At 49.0% G+C, this 21,388-nt stretch overlaps 2 protein-coding genes across 2 annotated transcripts; both read right to left on the bottom strand.

Annotated features, from left to right (window-relative positions):
- Positions 1-4,252: 4,252 nt before the first annotated feature.
- LOC135827250 (uncharacterized) lies at positions 4,253-8,548 on the bottom strand. Its single transcript, XM_065339777.1, has one exon. It carries the CDS (start codon positions 8,546-8,548, stop codon positions 4,253-4,255), a length of 4,296 nt encoding a protein of 1,431 aa, XP_065195849.1.
- Positions 8,549-13,404: 4,856 nt separating this feature from the next.
- LOC135827249 (uncharacterized) lies at positions 13,405-15,240 on the bottom strand. Its single transcript, XM_065339776.1, has one exon. It carries the CDS (start codon positions 15,238-15,240, stop codon positions 13,405-13,407), a length of 1,836 nt encoding a protein of 611 aa, XP_065195848.1.
- Between the last annotated feature and the right edge of the window lie 6,148 nt (positions 15,241-21,388).

Raw genomic sequence — 21,388 nt, 5'->3', positions numbered from 1 at the left:
TTTTCCCTTTGCCCACCTCTAAGCGGTCAACTCGTGGAACTACAACAAACAATATGTCAATTTGCTTGTATAAATCCATGGTAGGGTACAATTCCTTTTCCTCCAGAGCATCCCTTATGTGGAGTGCCCTCCCTGCTCACTTGAAAGGAAGTGAGGACATTAGATCATTTTCTACAGAACTTTTGCACGCTCTAAATGACGACAAATTGACTATATCCCTATATCCCCTCCTTTTTGAAAATGTATTTCACCAATAATATAAGGTTTGGAATTTTTTAAACATGAATATCGACGGACTTGCCCCTTCTGTTCATGCATTGACCTGCTCTAGTAATGGTTCATGAATCGGCCCAGTGCACATTCCTTCTCCGTTTCTCTCTAGTAATGGTTCATGAATCCGCCCAGTCCACATTCCTTCTCCGTTTCTCTCAGTTTTCCTTTCCTTTCAGTTGCATCTTCCTCTCTGCTCTGTTTTATTTTCTCTTTTTGTTCGTCCCTCTTGATATTTGTACTTTGTACTGTTGAGGCAACGAACTGAAATAATAAAAAACAAACAAACAAAACAAACAAACAAGAGGTCGGAGGCGGATAATAATAATAATAATATAAATAATAATTCAATGGATCAGTTGGGGAAGTGAACTGCCTGAAAAGAGAAAAACCACCAGACCCACCAGGACTCGAACCCAGGACCTTGCTTGTCATGAGCAATGCTCTAACCACTGAGCTATGGGACCGGGCTGAACCTAGAAGGCGCTGACAAGATTTTCACTCCAAAGGCAGTTCACAACACGTGCCACATATACTGATGGCACCTGGGTCTTTCTCCCTCCCCCTTTTCAGGCAGTTCACTTCCCCAACTGATCCATTGAATTTGAAGTTCTCCCAATCCGTTCAAAATAATAATAATAATAATTTGGAAAGGATTGGGAGAACTACAAATTCAAAGTATCAGTCGGGGAAGTGAACTGCCTGAAAAGAGAAAAAAACGCCAGACCCACCAGGACTCGAACCTGGGACCCTGCTTGTCATGAGCAATGCTCTAACCACTGAGCTATGGGACCAGGCTGAACCTAGAAGGCGCTGACAAGTTTTTCACTCCAAAGGCAGCTCACAACACGCAGCAGGGTCCCAGGTTCGAGTCCTGGTGGGTCTGGCGTTTTTTTCTCTTTTCAGGCAGTTCACTTCCCCGACTGATACTTTGAATTTGTAGTTCTCCCAATCCTTTCCAAATTAAATCACTTTCTTTCACCTCTGGTAGTTTCCAGAAACTGACCGTGGTTGGTCCCCTGGGGGAGGGAAAAAGACCCAAGTGCCATCAGTATGTGTGGCACGTGTTGTGAGCTGCCTTTGGAGTGAAAAACTTGTCAGCGCCTTCTAGGTTCAGCCTGGTCCCATAGCTCAGTGGTTAGAGCATTGCTCATGACAAGCAGGGTCCCAGGTTCGAGTCCTGGTGGGTCTGGCGTTTTTTTTCTCTTTTCAGGCAGTTCACTTCCCCGACTGATACTTTGAATAATAATAATAATATTAACTGGTTTTGAGGGAAAGAGACAAACATATATATAATCTTCACTATTTCGCTCCTGCTCTTGTAGCAGTTGAGCACTCTTGCGTGGGGTAGTGCCTTTGCTGTTTGCGTTATGCAGAGCTCACTGACTTGTCAGTTTGAGCACTCTGGCAAGGTACGTTCGGGCCTGATTGGAAATTTTTATTTCCATTGCCATCAGGTTCGGCCTCATTTTCTCTGTGCTGCGCTGATGAGTTCAAAAAGAACGAAACAGCATGCTGTCCGCAGATTGAGTAATAATCTTCACTATACTCAATCTGCGGACAGCATGCTGTTTCGTTCTTTTTGAACTCATCAGCGCAGCACAGAGGAAATGAGGCCGAACCTGATAGCAATGGAAATAAAAATTTCCAATCAGGTTCGAACGTACCTTGCATCTTCACTATATATAATAATAATAAAGAGAAATGGAGTGAGAAGAAACAACACCTATGAAAATGATAATCCTAGCACTAAGGTAATAACAGGAAAAACTGCGAAAGCACTTAACGAACTTGTAAGGACTACTAGTATACTGTGACACAAGATATGACACCCTGGCCAACCAGAGCCAAACAGACAGAACAAGTTGCTACTAAAACAATTTCAAACGAATAATGCTGTCCTTCTGGACACACAGATTAGGCTTATGAATACGTTGACAAACGGCTTCTAACACACTCAACTGCAACTTATAACCATGACGAGCACGGCACAAAACAGAAAAAGAAGAATCAAAATATACCTTACAGCAATCAAGACGAGATGCAAGATGCTTATACACTGATGACTTCCTACTAGAAAACACACGCTCGCACCCACTCTTACTCACACGATCATTCTCGCTCTCACACTCACCGGAATCACTGGACTCACTGGCCGAATCCTCCTCAACGACTTCCTGCCTCGGAGCAATCAGGTCCCGTCTCCTCCCATCCCTCGTCTCACGTTCCTGTTGTGTATTCCGTTGGCTCGGTACTTCCGTACTGAAATAGGTCATGGTGTAATTAGCAGTTGTTCTTCTGGGTCTCGTTGATATTGAGGTAGGTATTGTTGTCGTCTCTGCCGGTGATGCAGCAAGCGATGCTGATGCAAACGTGTCTGCATGCAACACACGTGGCGTCGCCAAAGCCACATCCACCTCCGCTGGTGGAGGGAGTGACTTGGTCATGGCCACGGGAGCCAATGGTGGACTTGTCGAGTGAGACGCTAGGTCCTGTGTTGGCGGAGGTAGTGGTTGTTTACGGGGTCTTCCCCGCGTGGGACGCTCCAGTTGTGCGCTACGTGGGATAATGTGTAAAGGAGTGTGTTGCTTGATGCGTTCGCTCAGGTGCTGAACAGTCCTACCAACATACCGGCTAGCACAATTCCGGCATTCAAAGTTGTAGATTACATGACTTAAATGATGGGTTGGTAGGACGTCCTTCAACACCGTGAACGAACGCATCGTTGTGTAGACGGGTATGAAGTGTACCGCATAGTAGGTTTGTTTGATGATCGCACGAACTTCACGACTCACATTGTCAGACTTCTTGCCCTTCCATGGTAAGCACAAAAAGACAGGACAACGAGCAGGCCCTATCAATTCATGTTTCGGCGTGGGGGCTGTAGACAATAGTTTTGCCAAAATGTCGCCTGGGTATCCGTTTTGGGTGAAAACTGAACGGAGAAATTCGAGCTCACCACTGAGTTTACAAGGTGAACAGATCCGTTTGGCGCGATCCACGAGATTCTTTACTAAGTTGACTTTATAATTAGATGAACAGTACGAGTCATAGGAAATGTATTGTCCGGTGAATGTCGGTTTACGATACACCGATGTTACGCTACCAAATTCGGTTTTCTCAACAAGTACGTCGAGGAAGGATAACTTGCTTGACTGCTCGTGCTCACATGTGAAGCGGAGGGAAGGGTGAAGGGTGTTGAGAGCACCAAGAAAGACCTCGCTGTCTCCTATGGAATCAAAGTATGTGAACGAGTCATCAACGAAACGGAAATACAGACTCGGCCATAGAGACGCATCAATCTTACACTCACAGTAACCGACAAAGACATTAGCTAACACGGGACCCAATGGAGAGCCCATGGCTACTCCATCTATCTGCTTATACATCACGTCATTGAACGAAAACTCGACGCCAGTTGTGACTAACAACATCAAACGTCGAAAAGCACATTCAGGTAGCCACGGAGTGTCAACTTCGTCAACACGGTACAACACGGTCCGCGCAAATATCAATTATCTCCTCCAGCGGTACGTTTGTGAACAAACTCACTGTGGTATCATCAAGTCTATGTGATGATTAGTTATTGAAATAGAATAATGCAACGAAGGACTGAGAGAGGACGACTCGTCAGGAAACTACCAAGGAAAGACTGAACAGCAACAAGAGACATGCACTGTCGATTATGGGCACGGAGTACACACATGCATGCATAGTATGAGTAGTATGCTGTAAGGTTGTACGCACGTCCATGCAAGGAGATGCAGTAGCATAATAAGAAACATGAGAGTGCAAATATGTACGATGTACACGGGTACACCACACGCCCCTTCTGAGATAAACAAGCGAAAAATCGGAGCTGTTTATCTCACATAAATGAGAAGGAGAAAACAGAAGTGACAGAAAAGAAAGTAAACACTAATGAAGCGTGATACCAATCCCAACTACTTGTAGCAAGAGTGTGAGGTACAGGTATGTAGAGTCAAGCATAGGACTTAGATGCTGTGGACGAAATGTTCAAACGCTCTGGTGCCTGGCGAGACCGTTGGCTACGACGAGGCTGCTGCACACAAGGTTGCTGCGGTGCTGCGGGCGCAGCCGGGGAGGTGTCTGCAGGCGGAGCGGGAGGGGCTACGGCAGGGGCAGGCTTGAGAAGGCGACGGTTGCGCCAGTAAACACGGCCGCTGGGTAACTTCACCATATAGTCCCGGTTGCGACCAATGGCGACGACCACGCCGGTGGTGCGCCAGAGTTTGGTGCGCGGATCTTGGATGTCAACCCGCATACCAATGCGAAGTGGGGACAGTGATCTGGCAGACTCATCATAATGCTGTTCTTGGGTGGCAGACTGAGCGGCAGAGCGCTTGTCAACATCGGTGGCTTTTGCTTGCCAATCAGGAGCAAAGCTGAGATGATGAGCTGTCACGAAGGAGGACAATGGTCGACCAAACAGTGCTTGGGCTGGGCTCTGACCATTTTCTCGGGGGGTGTTGCGCCATTCTAACAATGCGCGTCTGAACTCATCGACGTCCAAGTTACCGTCGGACGTGGTCTTCAACACAAGTGATTTCATCGCTTTCACGGCGGCTTCGGCATGGCCATTAGATTGAGGATAATGAGGTGAAGACGTGGAGTGCTGAACTTGCCATCGGGTGCAAAATTCAGCAAAGCGACGCGATGAAAATTGCGGACCACCATCAGTGGTGAGGATGCTGGGGACACCGACGTCGGCGAACCAGCCACGGAACACACGGATCACATCGGCAGAAGATGCAGTGCGGCCGATCTTGGCAATGCAAGGCCAGCCAGTGTGACGGTCGACGTAAACCAGGTATTCCCAACCTTGACAGGAAAATAAGTCGGCACTGGTTGACTGGAATGGCAGGGTGGGACGGCGGTCAGCGGTGACACGCATCGGTTCCTTACACTGAGACGGAGCGTGCAAGCGACACTGTTCGCAACTGCGAACGACTTGGGCGATGTCATTAGACAAGTGTGGCCAGTATACGACTTGTCGAGCTCGACGCTGTGTGCGGTTGAGGCCTTGGTGGGAGGCATGAAGATCCTGGAGCACACGTGGGCGGAGGGTACGCGGGACCACAACACGTTGGCCTTTCAGGACAAGATCACCGTCGACTGAAAGATGCTCGCGGATAGTGAAGTACGGTTTCACAGCTGAGTGGACGGCGCGCTGATCATCAGGGAAACCTTCACGAACGGCTTGGAGAAGGGCCTGATAGTCATCATCGGCACGGGCAGCGTCCAAGAGCTCGCAGTGCCGGAGGTCTGCAATTCGGCCATCCTCGTCCTGGCGGAGACATGCTCTGATGGCTGGTGCTGAGAGCGTTGAGCTTTCACCGAATTCTTCCTCACTGGTCGGCTTGTCGACCGGGTTACGGGACAGTGCATCAGCAAACGCATTCTCTTTGCCCTTGCGCCAGTGCGCGACGAGTTGAAACGACCGGAGCTTCAGTGCGAGGCGTAGCAGACGTGGATTTTCTATCTGATCCAGGGTGTACTTGTTCAGAATCGGGACCAATGAACGGTGGTCAGTGAACAAATCGAATCGGCTGCCGGACAGAAAGAGGGAGCACTTGTGGACAGCCCAAACCACAGCAAGTAACTCCAGTTCTATGACGGCATAACGTGTCTCTGCGTCGGTGAGAAAGCGGCTGCCACACTGCAGCATGCGCCACTGGTTATCTTGGCGTTGCCATAACACGAACCCAAGTCCGTTCAGGGCAGAGGCGTCGGTCTCTAGCCGAAGGTCGTCACCAGGACGGTAGTACGAGAGAGTCGGCGGCGATATCAGTTCAGACTTGGTGGCGTTGAAAGCCGCGGTGTGGACATCATCCCACACGAACTCATTCGTGGTCTTCAATAACGGACGTAGCGGAGCTGCGAGCTCGGATATCCGTGGGGTGAATTCTCCACACTGATTCACCAGACCGAGGAAGGAACGGAGGTCGGTACGATTGGTGGGTAGGTTGAAGTGCTGAAGAGCCGATGTCTTGTCAGCTGGCACGGTGTATCCGTTGGACGACACATGAAACCCACAGAATTCGACTTCAGGAGCGGCGAAGACAAACTTCTTTTGACTGAGAGTAATTCCGTGTTCGCGTGCACGGGTCAGGACGGCACGGACGTGAGCGACATGGTCCGAGAATGACTCATCGTGAACGAGACCGTCGTCCACCACCTTGATGAGATGGGTCAAACGGTCGAAAGCTGCGTCGGTGCGGCGGTTGTACTCATCGCCGGCGGACACAAGACCTTGTGGATTCCGGCAGAATCGGTATCTACCCCACGGCGTGATGAACGTAGTGAGAGACTTGGCAGACTCAGACAGGGGCACCTGCCAATAGCCATGACGGGCGTCAAACTTGGTGAACCATCGGGCTGTGCCGATGCCAGAGAGAGCATCACGTGCGTTCTGCATGGGGTGGGTGGGACGCTTCACTTGTCGGTTGAGAGACTGAAGGTCCACAGTCAGACGTTTCTCACTAGAATTCTTCTTGTCGACTACAACAATGGGGTGGCACCAGTCGCACGGCTCTGACACTGTCTCGATGATGCCTTCCTCAACCATATTGTCGAGCTGGGTTTTCACCTGCTCACGGTAGGCATGTGCGATAGGACGAGCTGTGTAGACTCGGTGAGGTTTCGCATCATCTTCGAGAATGATGTCCATTGGCTTGCCACACATGGGTTTCAATGTCGTGTCGTCGAAGACGTCTGCGAACTCTCGCAGTAGGTCAGCACGGATCTGCGCCAGCTTGCTAGGGTCGGGTGTGTTCACGAGACCGGTCGTCACAACGGGAGCCGTTGGAGGTGGTGTGCTGCTGGTACAAACACGCGCAACTTGCTTGGGCCAGCCGTCTGGTAAGAGGCCTAAGGCGTATAGCGATTGGCGTGACAACAGGGGTTCACGCAGTCCACGGTACACATGGATGGTGCTATCATGCTTGAGCGAGCCAATGGTGAGGGTGGCAGAGATCTTGCCAGCTGAAACGAGACGTTCACCATTGGCAGCATGCACATGATCATGGTCTGTGGCCAGATTCTCCACAAAACCACCGAGATGCGCTAACTGATCGACGCCAATAGCGTCAATGTCACTTCCCGTATCGGGGATCCATTCCAGGGAGGTAGCGTCAGGTTCAGTGCACAATTGCGTGTCGACTGGCACCGTAGGAGATGCATCACACTGAGCGCGGCGGAGCTGTAGTCGTCCCAGCGTGCGCTGCGAGGACTGGTCAGCCGGTTTGCGGGATTTTCTGCACACCGCTTGGAAATGTCCAATAATCTTGCAGCCGCTACACTTTTTGCCATGTGCAGGACACTGCGACTTGCTGGCATGGGGAGTGCGACCACAATTCGGACATTGCGATGGCGTGGCGGACGCCTGTTGCTGTCGCGGGTTATTGCCGTGTTTTGACCGCTGATAATTTGTTTTCCGAGCGGCATTGACGGAGCTAGTGCCGGGGATACTGCTGCTCGTCCGAGAGGCTGCCTCCTCCGCTCGACACAATTTAATGACCTTCTCCAACGTTAGATCGGTAGTGGCAAGGAGCTTATGGCGTGTCTCCGTGTCGAGAATGCCAGTAACCAGGCGATCACGCATGGTCTCGTCGTACCTGGTACGCTGTCCCTGCTGGCATTGGCGGCATACTCGGCTTGAACAGAAATTGCAGAGTGCAGCTTCGCTGAAATCGCAGCAATTGTGGATCTCCCTGAGGGTAGTCAGGTACTGATCGAAGGACTCTCCATGCTGCTGTTGGCGGGCATAGAAGGCGATCCGGTCCAGCAGAGGGTTACGCTGGCCGCGAATGTATGCCTGTACAGCCTTGATGAGATCGTCGTCGTCGTGGTTGTCAGCCAGAGGAATTGTGCCCTCACGAAGAAATCTCCGGAGGTCCTCGTCCAGGCACTGACGAACCGTTGCCACTCTGGTGGCATTGTCCTGGGAATCCAGGTGCTGGCACCGGGCGTAGTCCCGCCAAAGACCTTCCCATGCGGCAAACTCTGCGAGAGAGGCAGAGGCAAGTAACATAGGGCGATCGACCGAAACTGGTCTCGCCGCAGGTACATGATCTCGTGCCGGTGGGGCTGGGGGTGGACGTTGCGGTGGTGGAGGTTGAGAAATGCTCCTCAAAGTTCGCTCCACGAGCTGTGTCAGGTGGTGCTCGCGGGTGGCGGCGGTCTCCATCTGCTGTCTCATGAGCTGGGTGAGGGCAGCAATGTCAGGGCTGAGTACTGGTGTGTCTGATTCCGCCATGCCGAAACGGAAATTTCAAATAATTATTTCACTATATTTGAGAGACGAAACGCCAGAGGTACAAGTACTAGCAAGACCCAGGACTGAGAAAGACTAATGGAAACTGCTACTAAAACAAGTTCACTGCGCCATGTGGTATCATCAAGTCTATGTGATGATTAGTTATTGAAATAGAATAATGCAACGAAGGACTGAGAGAGGACGACTCGTCAGGAAACTACCAAGGAAAGACTGAACAGCAACAAGAGACATGCACTGTCGATTATGGGCACGGAGTACACACATGCATGCATAGTATGAGTAGTATGCTGTAAGGTTGTACGCACGTCCATGCAAGGAGATGCAGTAGCATAATAAGAAACATGAGAGTGCAAATATGTACGATGTACACGGGTACACCACACTCACTACATCGAACGAACACATATGTGAGTGAGTTGGAACAGGTCGGGCCCGTAGCTTCTCTACGAAATCGAAACTATCTTTAACAGTGTGTTGGCAGTAGTGCTCCTCAACAACTTTCAACAACCTACACAACCACTTAGAGATTGAATATTGTGGCGAAGCTGTCATGGAGACGATCGGCCGGACAGGACATGTAGGCTTATGTATTTTTGGTAGACCATAAAGGCGAGGACGTATTGATCCGACCGGCTTCGTCAAGTCGAATTCATGTGTAGAGATACTCTTATCGGCTTTTAATTTCTTTAGGTAATTGATTAGTTTCGCCTCTACTTTCATGGTTCTGTCAAACTGTCCTACTGGGCCAATTGCTTGGAATTTAGATGTATCAGCAAGGATGACAATCATTTTGTCAACATAGTCAGCTTTGTTCATAATGACTGTAGCACGACCTTTGTCAGGTCTGGTTATGATGATGTCCTTATTCGCTCGCAATTCTTTACGGGCTTTCAGATGCTCGCGGGATAATGAGAAAGAACTTCGGTCTGGTAATTGTTCGGAATGCTCTTCACCCTCTGCTCTAAGTTTAGCTGCGCACACCGACTGTTGAGCCTCGGAAATCGGCGAAAAGCATAATATTTTCCTGTAAAACAGTTCAAATTCTGTCATGACGATTTCTTTGTTGTTACAAGAAGGCGGAATTCCGAAGTCTGTTCCACGGGAAAGGAGGTCTTTTTGCACATCAGTCAATTCCACGGCTGACATGTTGATGATGCTGTTTGGATTGAAGGTAACCTGGCCATATCTTTTCTTTCGAAGCCAGGTGAAGGTCTTGTCATACTTAGCGATCAGTCGTATGCGTTGTCTATCATCGTTTTCAGATAAGAGCAGCGAGAAGCGTAGGAAGTCATGGGCAGACAAAAACGAACGCGAACGGTCATATAAGTACTTAAACTGGACACGGGCATTAGACAAAGAGTCACGCGACCTGGCAATATCATCTTCGGTGAGTGTGAGAGTGAGAATGATCGTGTGAGTAAGAGTGGGTGCGAGCGTGTGTTTTCTAGTAGGAAGTCATCAGTGTATAAGCATCTTGTATCTCGTCCTCTTTGCTGCAAGGTGTATTCTGATTCTTCTTTTTCTGTTTTGTGCCGTGCTTGTCATGGTTATAAGTTGCAGTTGAGTGTGTTAGAAGCCGTTTGTCAACGTATTCATAAGCCTAATCTGTGTGTCCAGAAGGACAGCATTATTCGTTTGAAATTGTTTTAGTAGCAACTTGTTCTGTCTGTTTGGCTCTGGTTGGCCAGGGTGTCATATCTTGTGTCACAGTATACTAGTAGTCCTTACAAGTTCGTTAAGTGCTTTCGCAGTTTTTCCTGTTATTACCTTAGTGCTAGGATTATCATATATAATAATATGACGACTACACCATAGCTCAGTGGTTAGAGCATCACTGGCTACAAGCGAGGGTCCCTGGTTCGAGTCCTGGTGGTGACAGTCAATTTTTTCCTCAGACTTTTCCCGTTTGTCTCTTTCCCTCAAAACCAGTTAATAATAATAATTTTAATATGGCAATAAGTAGGACGAGCTGAAGCGACATGTGGACTACTTTATTAACAATGTAAGCGATGGAGACGATGCAAGAAACAACCTAAAGGGTAAGGAAAAATACATGTAAGAAGAAAAAGGGCAATGGAAAAAAAAAAAGATGATTCGAACAAGTTTTCGTACAACACTCTTCAGGAATCACCGTTGTACTAAAGAACAAAATGAGAACAAAGGAAATAATATAGCAATCAAGGTAGGGTGACACGATACAATGACAGCACTAGAATATCGAGGTGCGATTTCTCACAAAAGTGTGCAGAAAACAAGGGTATACAAGTAAGAACTAAGCGTGACAAGTGTGTATCAGCAACAAAAACAAAAAAGTGAGAACGAATGATAATAATAACAATAATAAACAAGAAGGTGACAAAACACATTTAGGCACAAGTGGCAACAACGTTGCCACACTACACAACAGAACATTATTTGAACAATTTTAAGGTAATAACACTATCTTTCTGGACACACAAATTCGGCTTATGAATGCGCTGACAAACAGCTTCCAAAACTTGTAACTGCAAAAGATAACCATGACGAGCACGGCACAAAACAGAAAAACAGGAATCAGAATAAGTACGACAACAGTCAGTACTAGAAACCAAATGATTGTATACTGAAGACTTGTTATTACGAGACGGACGCACACAATCTCGACTCACGCGCACACCCTCACACTCACTCTCACCCTCACTCAGCTCACCTTCTCCCTCACTGTCCGAATCAGAACCTGCTCCGTCATCCACCGCGGTTTGACTCTCCTCCTCACTTGCATCGTCCTGCGTCTCACCTTCACCACCCACGCCAACCCTGAATGCCGTTGCCTTCACGTCAGTCGTCGTCCTTTCCGATTGTTTCCTTTGTATTTTTACCGTGAATTCATAGGTCCGGTTGTAATCTGCTGTAGATCTCCGTGGTCTGTCATTTGCTGCTTTGTTTTGTGGATTAGTTGTTGTTGTTGTTGGATGTGAACCTGGTGTTGTTGTTGGATGTGCAGCTGGTGTTGTTGTTGCAGCCATGGTTGTTGGTCTTTCTGTTGGATCCAGCTCTGGTTCCGGTGGGACAAATCGACCGCCGGGGGTGCTCCCCACCAACACAGACCTCGAAGGAGGAGGGTCAGGGGGAGGCAGAGGTGCTGTCACCACTCGAGGCACAGCCCCATGCAAAGCACCCAGAGGCACAGACTTAGGCACACCCGAGGGCTGCACCAATGGCGGTTCCGCACGCACCTCCAAAGAGCTGCCAAGCTCCAGCCCGTCCAACACAGATGTCAGAGGGGGAGCGGCAGACAGCGGCAGGGAACTATCCTCGTCCTACTTATTGCCATATTAAAATTATTGTCTCCTCGTCGAATTTTTAAATAATAATAATATTAATAATAACCAGTTAATAATAATAATAATAATAATAATAATAGTCTTCACTAGTTTGAGGGAAAGAGACAAACGGTAAAAGTCTGAAGAAAAAATTGACTGTCACCACCAGGACTCGAACCAGGGACCCTCGCTTGTAGCTAGCGATCCTCTAACCACTGAGCTATGGTAAATAATAATAATAATAATAATAATTCTCGTCTACGTTCCAAAGGGAACTCACGACAATGGAGTGACAAAAAGCACCGCGGCAGAGAGAGAAAAGAGAAGATATAATATTTGACGAAAACAATCACGGTGTAGATTTCACATGAGTTCCAATACACCACATCAGCAAAGCTCTTTCTTAGAAAAATAAAATAATAATTAACACAAGCATCTGCAAGCCGCACTCACACAACGAGCAACCAGTTTGGGGAATAGGAGGGTTTGTCAATTGCTTTGCCAGGCTCAGAGTGAGTGACAGCTTAGAGCTGTGTGAATGTGTGTGTATGGCAGCTGGGCAGGGCCCTGCTGCGGAGGCTGAGTGAGCCGTATGGAGGCAGCCGGGCAGGGCCCGGCTGCGGAGGCTGAGTGAGCCGTATTGAGAGGCTGAGTGAGCCGAGGCTGAGTGAGCCGTCTGAGTGTGAGAGGCTGAATGAGCCGTATGAGGAGCCTGGTAAGCAAGGTTGACTCCCCTCCATGTATTTACAGAGTTTCGCCGGTAGACGGCATCGGTGTAGTTATTGTAGGCCGGTATGATAATGGATACCGACAGGAGAGAACTAGAATAGGAAACATGATGATGGCAATAGTGGAGTGGGTGGGTGGGTTGAGAAAGAAATCCACTGCCAATGCGGACAAAGCAAGAACTGAAGTCAGGAACAGTGGACTTCGGAGAACAATAAGCGTGTGAGAGTTTGTTGGGAACAGAGCATGCGCCTTCTGTGTTAACATATTTTTGCGCGTGCGCAAAAAATCATTTAACACAAGCATCTGCATGCCGCACTCACACAACGAGCAACCAGTTTGGGGAATAGGAGGGTTTGTCAATTGCTTTGCCAGGCTCCGAGTGAGTGACAGCTTAGAGCTGTGTGAATGTGTGTGTATGGCAGCTGGGCAGGGCCCTGCTGCGGAGGCTGAGTGAGCCGTATGGAGGCAGCCGGGCAGGGCTGAGTGAGCCGTATTGAGAGGCTGAGTGAGCCGAGGCTGAGTGAGCCATCTGAGTGTGAGAGGCTGAATGAGCCGTATGAGGAGCCTGGTAAGCAAGGTTGACTCCCCAAATAGAGAACCTCCTATTCACTGTTAACTGTAGAGGGGGTGCCACAGATTGTGGACAATAGTAGAGTGATATTGAGTTACTGAGTGTACAGTCGGTACATAGGTGACATTCGGTTATGCTCTGGCACCCACAATAAGTGAGCTCAGTCTGTCTGATCAGCGCTTACCCAGGACCGGTGCTGCCAGCTTTCATGGCAGTTTGCATGTGGGCGTCCGTCACTCGGCTGTGCAAGGCACGGCCGAAGTCTCCCCAGGAATGGACGGAAGAGCACGCACGGGAGTGGGCATGTGAGCGGCGGTAGGGTGGCACGAATGGAATCGCTTGAAATCTTGCCTGGAGAGAGCGTCAGCAAGGATGTTGGTAGTTCCCGGTATGTGACGGGCGGTGACCATAAAATTACCCTTGGCGCAGATGAAGAAGAGCTGCCGTAGGTGTGACATCACATTAGGGCAGCGACTGGTGCCAGACTTGAGAACAGCGGCGACAGCTTCGTTGTCGGTATGGAAGCGGATACGCTTGCGACACCACTGGTGGTCCCACGTAGCACATGCAATGCAGATGGGATACAGCTCCTTGAACGTAATGCAGAGCGGAGTGTGTTGTGGTGACCAGGTGTCGGCGAACCAATGCGTGCCGTAAACTGCGCCATGCCCAATGGCGCCAGATGCGTCAGTTTCTATCAGGATGTCGCTGGCCAGAGTCTCCTGGAGATCGAGGAAGAATGACTTGCCATTCCAGCCATCGAGTAGGTGAGACCACCAAAGAAGGTCCAGATGACATTCTGGAGAGAGACGGATGCGGTGGTAGGGCTTGGAAACGTTGCGCGTGGCGTCATACAGTCGGCGCATGAATGTACGGCCCGGCGTGATGACGCGGCTGGCAAAGTTCAGCTTGCCCAACAGCTGTTCGAGCTCCCGTAGACGGCAGGATTGGCGTTGGCGAAAGGCCAATAGTCTGGAGCGGATGTCGTCAACCTTGTCCTGTGGGAGACGAGCCACTTTCTGGACGGAGTCCAGTTCGATGCCCAGGAAGGTGAGACAGGAGGTTGGGCCGACTGTCTTTTCGTCGGCAATGGGAACTCCCAGGTAGCGGAATACGGAGAGGACTACGTTCAGACGCTGCGCACATAGCGTTGAGTTTGCAGGGCCACAGGGCCAGAAGTCGTCCAGAAGGTGCAGGAGGTGGGGAACCTGGAACAGTTCACAGCTTATCTGGCAAAGTGCGTCCGCAATGCAGTTAAACAAGTAGGGTGCGGACCTCAGCCCGAATGGCAGTACTTTGTCATAGTAGAATTGGCCCTGCCACTGGAAACCCAACAAATGGTATGCAGTGGGTGCGACCGGGACCAGTCGAAATGCATTGCGTATGTCGAGCTTCGCCATCAAGGCACCGGTACCTTGACGTTGCAGACGCTCAATGGCATCGTCCACTGTGACATAATGTAGGGAGAACGAATCCTTGTTTATTCCATCATTGACAGACATACGGTCAGGGTAAGACAGGTGGTGAATGAGGCGGAATTTCCCGTTGTTCTTGGGCACTATGCCGAGCGGAGAGCATACAAATGGGTGGAAAGGCTGGACCGAGAAAGGACCGGCCGATTCGTCATGTCGGACCCGGTCAGCAATTTGTTGTTGTACAAACTGAGCATGTTCAATGGCAGTTGGGAGGTTGCCAGAGATGATAGATACAGAAGCACCAGAGTGGCCAATGGGGAACCCGTGTTGCAAGCCATGAAGGATAAAGTCAGAGAGGACACGATTAGAAATACGAGGCAGAAGAGTCATTAGGCGGGCTATGTACAGAGGCGTGGGGAGACTCCTTCGCTGCGACGGGCTTGTCCGTCTGGCGGGGTCCCCGGCGACCGTCGTTGGTGCAGCGAGCGGCGGGATGACCTCGGTCGCCGCAGGTTGAGCAGACGTGCAAGCGTTCACAGGGCTGGTGTTGGCATGGGCGGCCACGGTTGAAGTTGAGGCAGATCTGGCGGGTGCTGCCCGCCCCGGCCAGAAATGGCTGCGTAGGACAGCTGGTGTTGGTGCCAGCTGGAGCATGTGGCCCTGCCAAATACTGTGGGCAACGGTCACGGCTGTGGTGCGTTGTGCAGCGCGGACATGATGGTCGGGGTGCCCGGATCAGGTGCAGGCTCCAGAGGCTTTGGTCGATTGCGTCTCAACGAGCCGAGGTTGTTGCCACCGCTGCACGGAAGGCACGGTCATACCCCAGTACAGCTGGGGTCGCAAACTGCTGGTTGGCAGTACAGATAATGTGCTGGTACGTCACCAGTTCCAGTGCTCGGAATGGCACATGTTTCAGTGCGCAGGCCATGTAGATTGTGTAGGCTTCCAGCCAGGCAGTGAAGTCGACAATGGAGCGCTTCTTAGTCACACATAAATTGAGGGACACACGCCGGCCCTCTCCGTTGGCGGTGCTGAGCTCCAAGGGCTCGGACCCTGCGCCCACATTCTCTGGGAGGAGATCCTCCAGCTCAATATATTCGCCGCGTGTGATTTTGTCAAGCAACTTACGCGGGACCGTGGGAACAATAGAGCTGGACTCACGAGTGTTCGCCATGGGCGCTGCGATCGGAGGCAGCGCGGGTTGCACGAGGGAAATGTCCATGGGGCCGGAGTCGACCTGCGGCGGGTGATGGGTGACGGTGTTGGACGCAGTTTTGACCACATCTGCCACTGAGGGGACCGCCGCCTGAGCATGGCCGTCCGGATCCTGGCGAGCTGAAATTCGCTCCTCAAGGCGCTCGACTCGAGCCAGCAGGGGGTGCAGGGCCGTCGACACGGCCGCCGTAACGGAACGTGGATTTAGGCCAGTTGTGAGTAAGCTGGCCGGCTGGGGAACGGCGGACGGGATATCGTCCTGCTCCGCACGAGCATTGCCGGAACGATCCGCACGGGCATTGCCGGAACGATCGGCCGCATGGTCCGCAGGGGCTCGATTTGGAGTGTCGGCATACGGGGACGACGAGGCGCGCCTGCGACTGGAACGCCTGGGCCCGGGAGCCGACTGCTTACATGCACGGGGCATCTCCGTGAGCTGTGGTAAACCTTGAGATTAAGGTTGAGAAAGAAATCCACTGCCAATGCGGACAAAGCAAGAACTGAAGTCAGGAACAGTGGACTTCGGAGAACAATGAGCGTGTGAGAGTTTGTTGGGAACAGAGCATGCGCCTTCTGTGTTAACATATTTTTGCGCGTGCGTAAAAAATCATAAAATAAAATAAGATAAATGAAATGAAATCATTGATCATCACAGTCGGTCATGTGTGTTCACACCACCGCAGAACAAATGTTACTCCACTTCTGCCGGTCAACTGCACAACTTCTTAGGGTTTCGAGGTGGCCACTCGTCTTCAATGCGACGGCGGTAAACTTGACGTCTTGCTGGAGGGTGGTGACTAAACAGGACCTTGGAGCTCCCCTGCTGTGCCTCACAGCGTCCTCCATTGATGCGTATGCAATCATTGCTTGATTGCCTGGTGTTGATGATGGCAGGCGGATAATACTTTAAAAACGAAGGTACGTTTCGGGTCGCAAGTATCCACGCACACACACATTCAGTCAAAATAAGGCACTTGTCAAACGTATCCGAACGTTTTCGGTCCCTTCTCATCAAGGAATATACAGGGAATGGCTCAAGTTGGAAAGACTAAAACTTATATAGCGTAAAGATAATGAGATAACAACACTCGTGACAAGGTGGAAAATTATCAAGTTCAGCACGACACAAAAACTCGAAGAAAAATAATAACAGTGACACCAACCTGGTGAGCAAATTAAGTTACATTGTTAACACCTCGACGAGGAGTAACACCAAACAATTGTAGCGACAACACATTTTCTTTCTGTACGCAAAGTTCAGGATCTAACTTACGTATATACAAAGCTTCTAACACAGCCAGATGCAACGCACATCTACCACGTGACGTGACAATACGTTATTATTATTATTATTATTATTATTTGAACTGGGATGGTGAGCCAATATAGTTATTATGAAGAAAGGAAGAGGACAAAATGTTACGAGTTATGACAAACAGTCCACTAACGTAACCAGATCTTATACAGTCAGCGAGTGCGACAAAATGGCACAACACTGACAAGGAGTACTGAGACAATCGGCAACCTGACACCTAGCTCCAACACTTCTCCAAGGCGCAAACCAACAACCTTCCAACTTGGAAGACTCAGGTTCGGAAAGGTCCAAGAGGGGAAGGAAAGTGCAACGAAGAAGAACACGAGCTACGCATCACGGCAACAAAGAATGCCAAAAGTTACTGGATGATGACGAAACTAGTAAGACTATTGGACAGACTGGCCCTACTACAACTCGACGACGCAAAGCAACAGACCACCCAACTTGGAAGGCTCAAGTTTTTCGGCATTCGTTGTTGCTGTGATGGGTAGCTCGTGCTCTTCTTCGTGGTACGGTACGGTGCGGGACAGGTACGGGATAGCGCCAGGCATGCCGATGGCATAAACCAACAAACACGGAATTAAAGCTGTGTAACGTCTTTTGCATAGCTACGGGAATAATGAGCCAATAAAAAAAAGATAAAAGAGAAGAATGTGCTTGTGATTTCTTCTCTTTTTTTCATTCATTTCCATTCCTCAGTTTTCTGCTCCGTTTTCTGCTCAGTTTCCTGCTCCGTTTTCTGCTCCGTTTTCTGCTCCGTTTTCTGCTCAGTTTTCTGCTCTGTTCTCTGCTCGATTTTGTGCTCAGCTTTGTGCTCCGTTTTCTGCTCCTTTTTTCTGGCCGGTTTTCTGCCCGGTTTTCTGCTCAGTGTTCTGCTCTGTTCTGGTGGATACTCTGCTCCCCTTCAGTGGTTATTCTGTCAATGCTCATACTCACCAGTAGCTGCTGACTTCCCCGGGAATGTTTAAACATGTTCTGCAGGCCTTCTGCACACATGTACTGATCAGCATTGTCTGTTGCTGCAGCACTCACACTCACTCGCATGCTGATTAGCATACAACAGGGACAAGACGAGAAAGAGTGCATACGAAGGGGACAGGAGATTGTGAAGCCGCATGTACCAAGCATTCAAAGATAGCGCAGCAGCGTGTACCACGGGTCAGCAGCATGTACGACAAAGAGACGCAAAGCAGCAGCATGTACGACAAAGAGACGCAAACGCAGCAGCATGTACGACAAAGAGCTACACGCGTAGCCACGTGTACAATACTAATGTCCCGAGGAAAGGACGGATGACGTCGTTAGACCAAAAATACACACACACGCTGGTGAACGCATTGCTTGTGTTGGCCCCTAGCTTGCTATGGCATGACCTGTCTGCTTTTGTCTTGTGAGTGTCTGTGACAAACTATTGGTACCCCTGATGTGATCAGCTAGTTCTCACCATGCCCCGCAGTGACATGACACCCAAACTAGCTTCTTACCTGCAAACGAAACGTGACTGCAGTCCTACTGACTTCCTCCACAGTGACAGGGTCTGTAGAGGAGTGGAGGTACACAGAGAAAGATCAATGCTTAAAAAGTCAATCTCCCAAAAGTATGGCAAGAGCAAACTGGATGCTTCTTGTCATTTCCTTGAATAAGCCATGTCCGGTTATTGCTGAATATCTTACTGAGCCAGGAGCAGTAACCAACAACAGAGAAATAGGCAACACAGATTCTGCTTATTCAAAAAATGATGTAAACCCTATGCCTCATATTCGCATTCTTATTTAGTTAAGTTATGCCCAGGAATACCAATTTATAAGTTACTAGTTATGACTAAAAGTCCACCAAGGTAATGAGATATTATTCAGTCAGATAGTGCCACAAACCTGACAAGGATATTGAGACATTCGACAACCTGACACCTAGTTCCAACACATCTACAAAGTGTAGACCAACAACCTTGCAACTTGGAAGGCTCAGGTGTGGAAAGTTCCAATGAGGAGAAGTGACCTAGGGTTACCTTTACCTTGTCTCCTTGGTGTACTGTTAATCATAACTACTAACTTATAGGTCATTTTCTCTTTACTTATTACGAATGGCTCAATATCCGAGTTTTTTTAATACAAATTGCCTCAATGATTTTTCAACAGGTTGCCATAACGACAAAAAGTACCGATATTATTCACCCGAAGAAAGTCAGGACAGACAACAGATGCATGTACGTGTCCAGGGCTGACGATTCACTGACCAACTCCTCATCCAGGCGCGTACGCAGGGTAACCTCCAGGGGGGGGGGGGGGGGGGGGTTCCAATCGAATCAAAAACAACGAGTTTATAACTCTTTGAACCCGTTGAGGGTCCATCGTTCGGGTGAAAAATGCAATTGTAGTTCAGTGCAATGCAATTGTAGTTCACTTCACCATTTCCACCATAACTTACGTTCTGTTTGCTTGATTTTGACAATCTGGGGCTCTTTGAAACGCTCTTTCCACTGCCAAGATAATGAGGCTATGCTCAACTCCATGGTTGCCACAAAGCCTGCTCCAGAGCGCAGCGAATCGCCAAATGTTGGGCCTCGTGGTGAAAGAAATTCTAAATTTTGTCCCAAGGCCATTTCGCAGTCGTTTCTCGCACAGCTCTGGATTTTTTGCATCTCAATCAGTCAATTCTACGTCATTACGGCCGCATGTCATGAGATGACTGCACACCACGTCATCCACGGGAAATCCCCAAAGCACGATACAAAAAAATGATTTTGAGCAGTTTGAACAAAAATAATTAGTGCCGCGATCCAACTTTTGAGCGCCACATCTTTATCATCGTTTCTCCTATCGCAAAAGCGATTACACCAGGAATTTTTTTTAATTATGCATTTTTCGTGTTCCTTCGATTATAACTTCAGTGCTACTCAATCAATCTTCGTAGTCTTGGGCTTCCTGGAAGTGGAAAGTTTCTCGCACAGCTCTGGATTTTTTTTGCATCTCAATCAGTCAATTCTACGTCATTACGGCCGCACGTCATGAGATGGCTGCACACCACATCATACACGGGAAAACCCCGAAGCACGCGATAAAAAAATTGATTTTGAGCAGTTTGAACAAAATTAATTAGTGCCGCGATCCAACTTTTGAGCGCCATAATATTATCTTTATCATCGTTTCTCCTATCGCAAAAGCCAGGATTTTTTTCAAAATTATGCATTAAATTTTTTTCGTGTTCCTTCGATTATAACTTCAGTGCTACTTAATCAATCTTCGTAGTCTTGGGCTTCCTGGAAGTGGAAAGTTATCCGGGATAGGAAGAGAATGAGGTCAACCATGCTAGCCAGGACACTGCACAAGTATATCCAGCGCTAGAGTGCAGCAAAGGTGCGCAAAATGCCCCAAAGGCACAAACGTGATTTTTCCTTTGTACTTTTGAGAATATCCAATATGAAGCCCCCGCAAATTTGAGCAAGCCAACGTGACGAAAAATCTCAAATTCTCGATACTCAAGTCGCACGGCTCGCTTTGGAAATTGCTGAGATCGCGGCTCAACTTACAAATGGTATATCTCACACACCATTGCTCGCGGAGCGTCGCGAATTGTTTCCACCGATAGCTGAGAGTTTTCTATTTGATCTCAATATTTGGATCGTTGGATTGGAGCGAGATTTGAATGAGCAACGATCTATTGAAGGTTTGCATTTTATTCAGATCGATCGCGCAGCCTACTAAAAAATGCTCAAAACGTTGCTTGTTTGGAGCATTTTGGGGGGTTCCGGGCAACGGACCCCCCCCCCGGCGCGTACGCGCCTGCTCATCCGTCTCCTGTTTCTCCTAACTGTCAGCATTCGAATCTTCCTCTTCCCTCCTCCAATGATTTCCCAAACACGTTTGTTGTGAACTACAAGTTCTCGAGAGTGAAAGGCCTTCTCGCTTGTGACATTGTGTTCGTTTCAATGCAGCTGTATCCCGACTCCGCCGTACCGCTGATGATTTCGACGTAGTATACGCTACATGCGCTACGTGCGGTTTGCTGTGTGCGCTGTAGTTGTATGTTGTATGTGTATGCTTTTCTCATATACGCTGTCATTTTCACGCTATAACTACCTTAGGTTTTAGTGTTATTCATACATTCATACATTCATCGTTCATTGTTTAGTTAGTCGATGGAAGTGAAATATACTGTTGAGAATAATAGCTGTCCTCGTGCCGTGTGGGGTCGTTCGTTCCTGACACTTTAGGGAACCAGACGGTTCACAACATTTGGCGACCACGCCAGGATACGAAGCGAGCATGGCAC

This window comes from Sycon ciliatum, chromosome 11 (assembly GCF_964019385.1).
Source record: "Sycon ciliatum chromosome 11, ocSycCili1.1, whole genome shotgun sequence".
NCBI lineage: Eukaryota > Metazoa > Porifera > Calcarea > Leucosolenida > Sycettidae > Sycon > Sycon ciliatum.
The sequence above is the reverse complement of the archived record's forward strand: the minus strand, read 5'-3'. Positions and strand labels throughout refer to the sequence as shown.

Coding starts and splice junctions, on each gene's coding strand:
- LOC135827250 (XM_065339777.1), bottom strand. CDS start 8,548: ATGGCGGAATCAGACACACCAGTACTCAGCCCTGACATTGCTGCCCTC.
- LOC135827249 (XM_065339776.1), bottom strand. CDS start 15,240: ATGCTCCAGCTGGCACCAACACCAGCTGTCCTACGCAGCCATTTCTGG.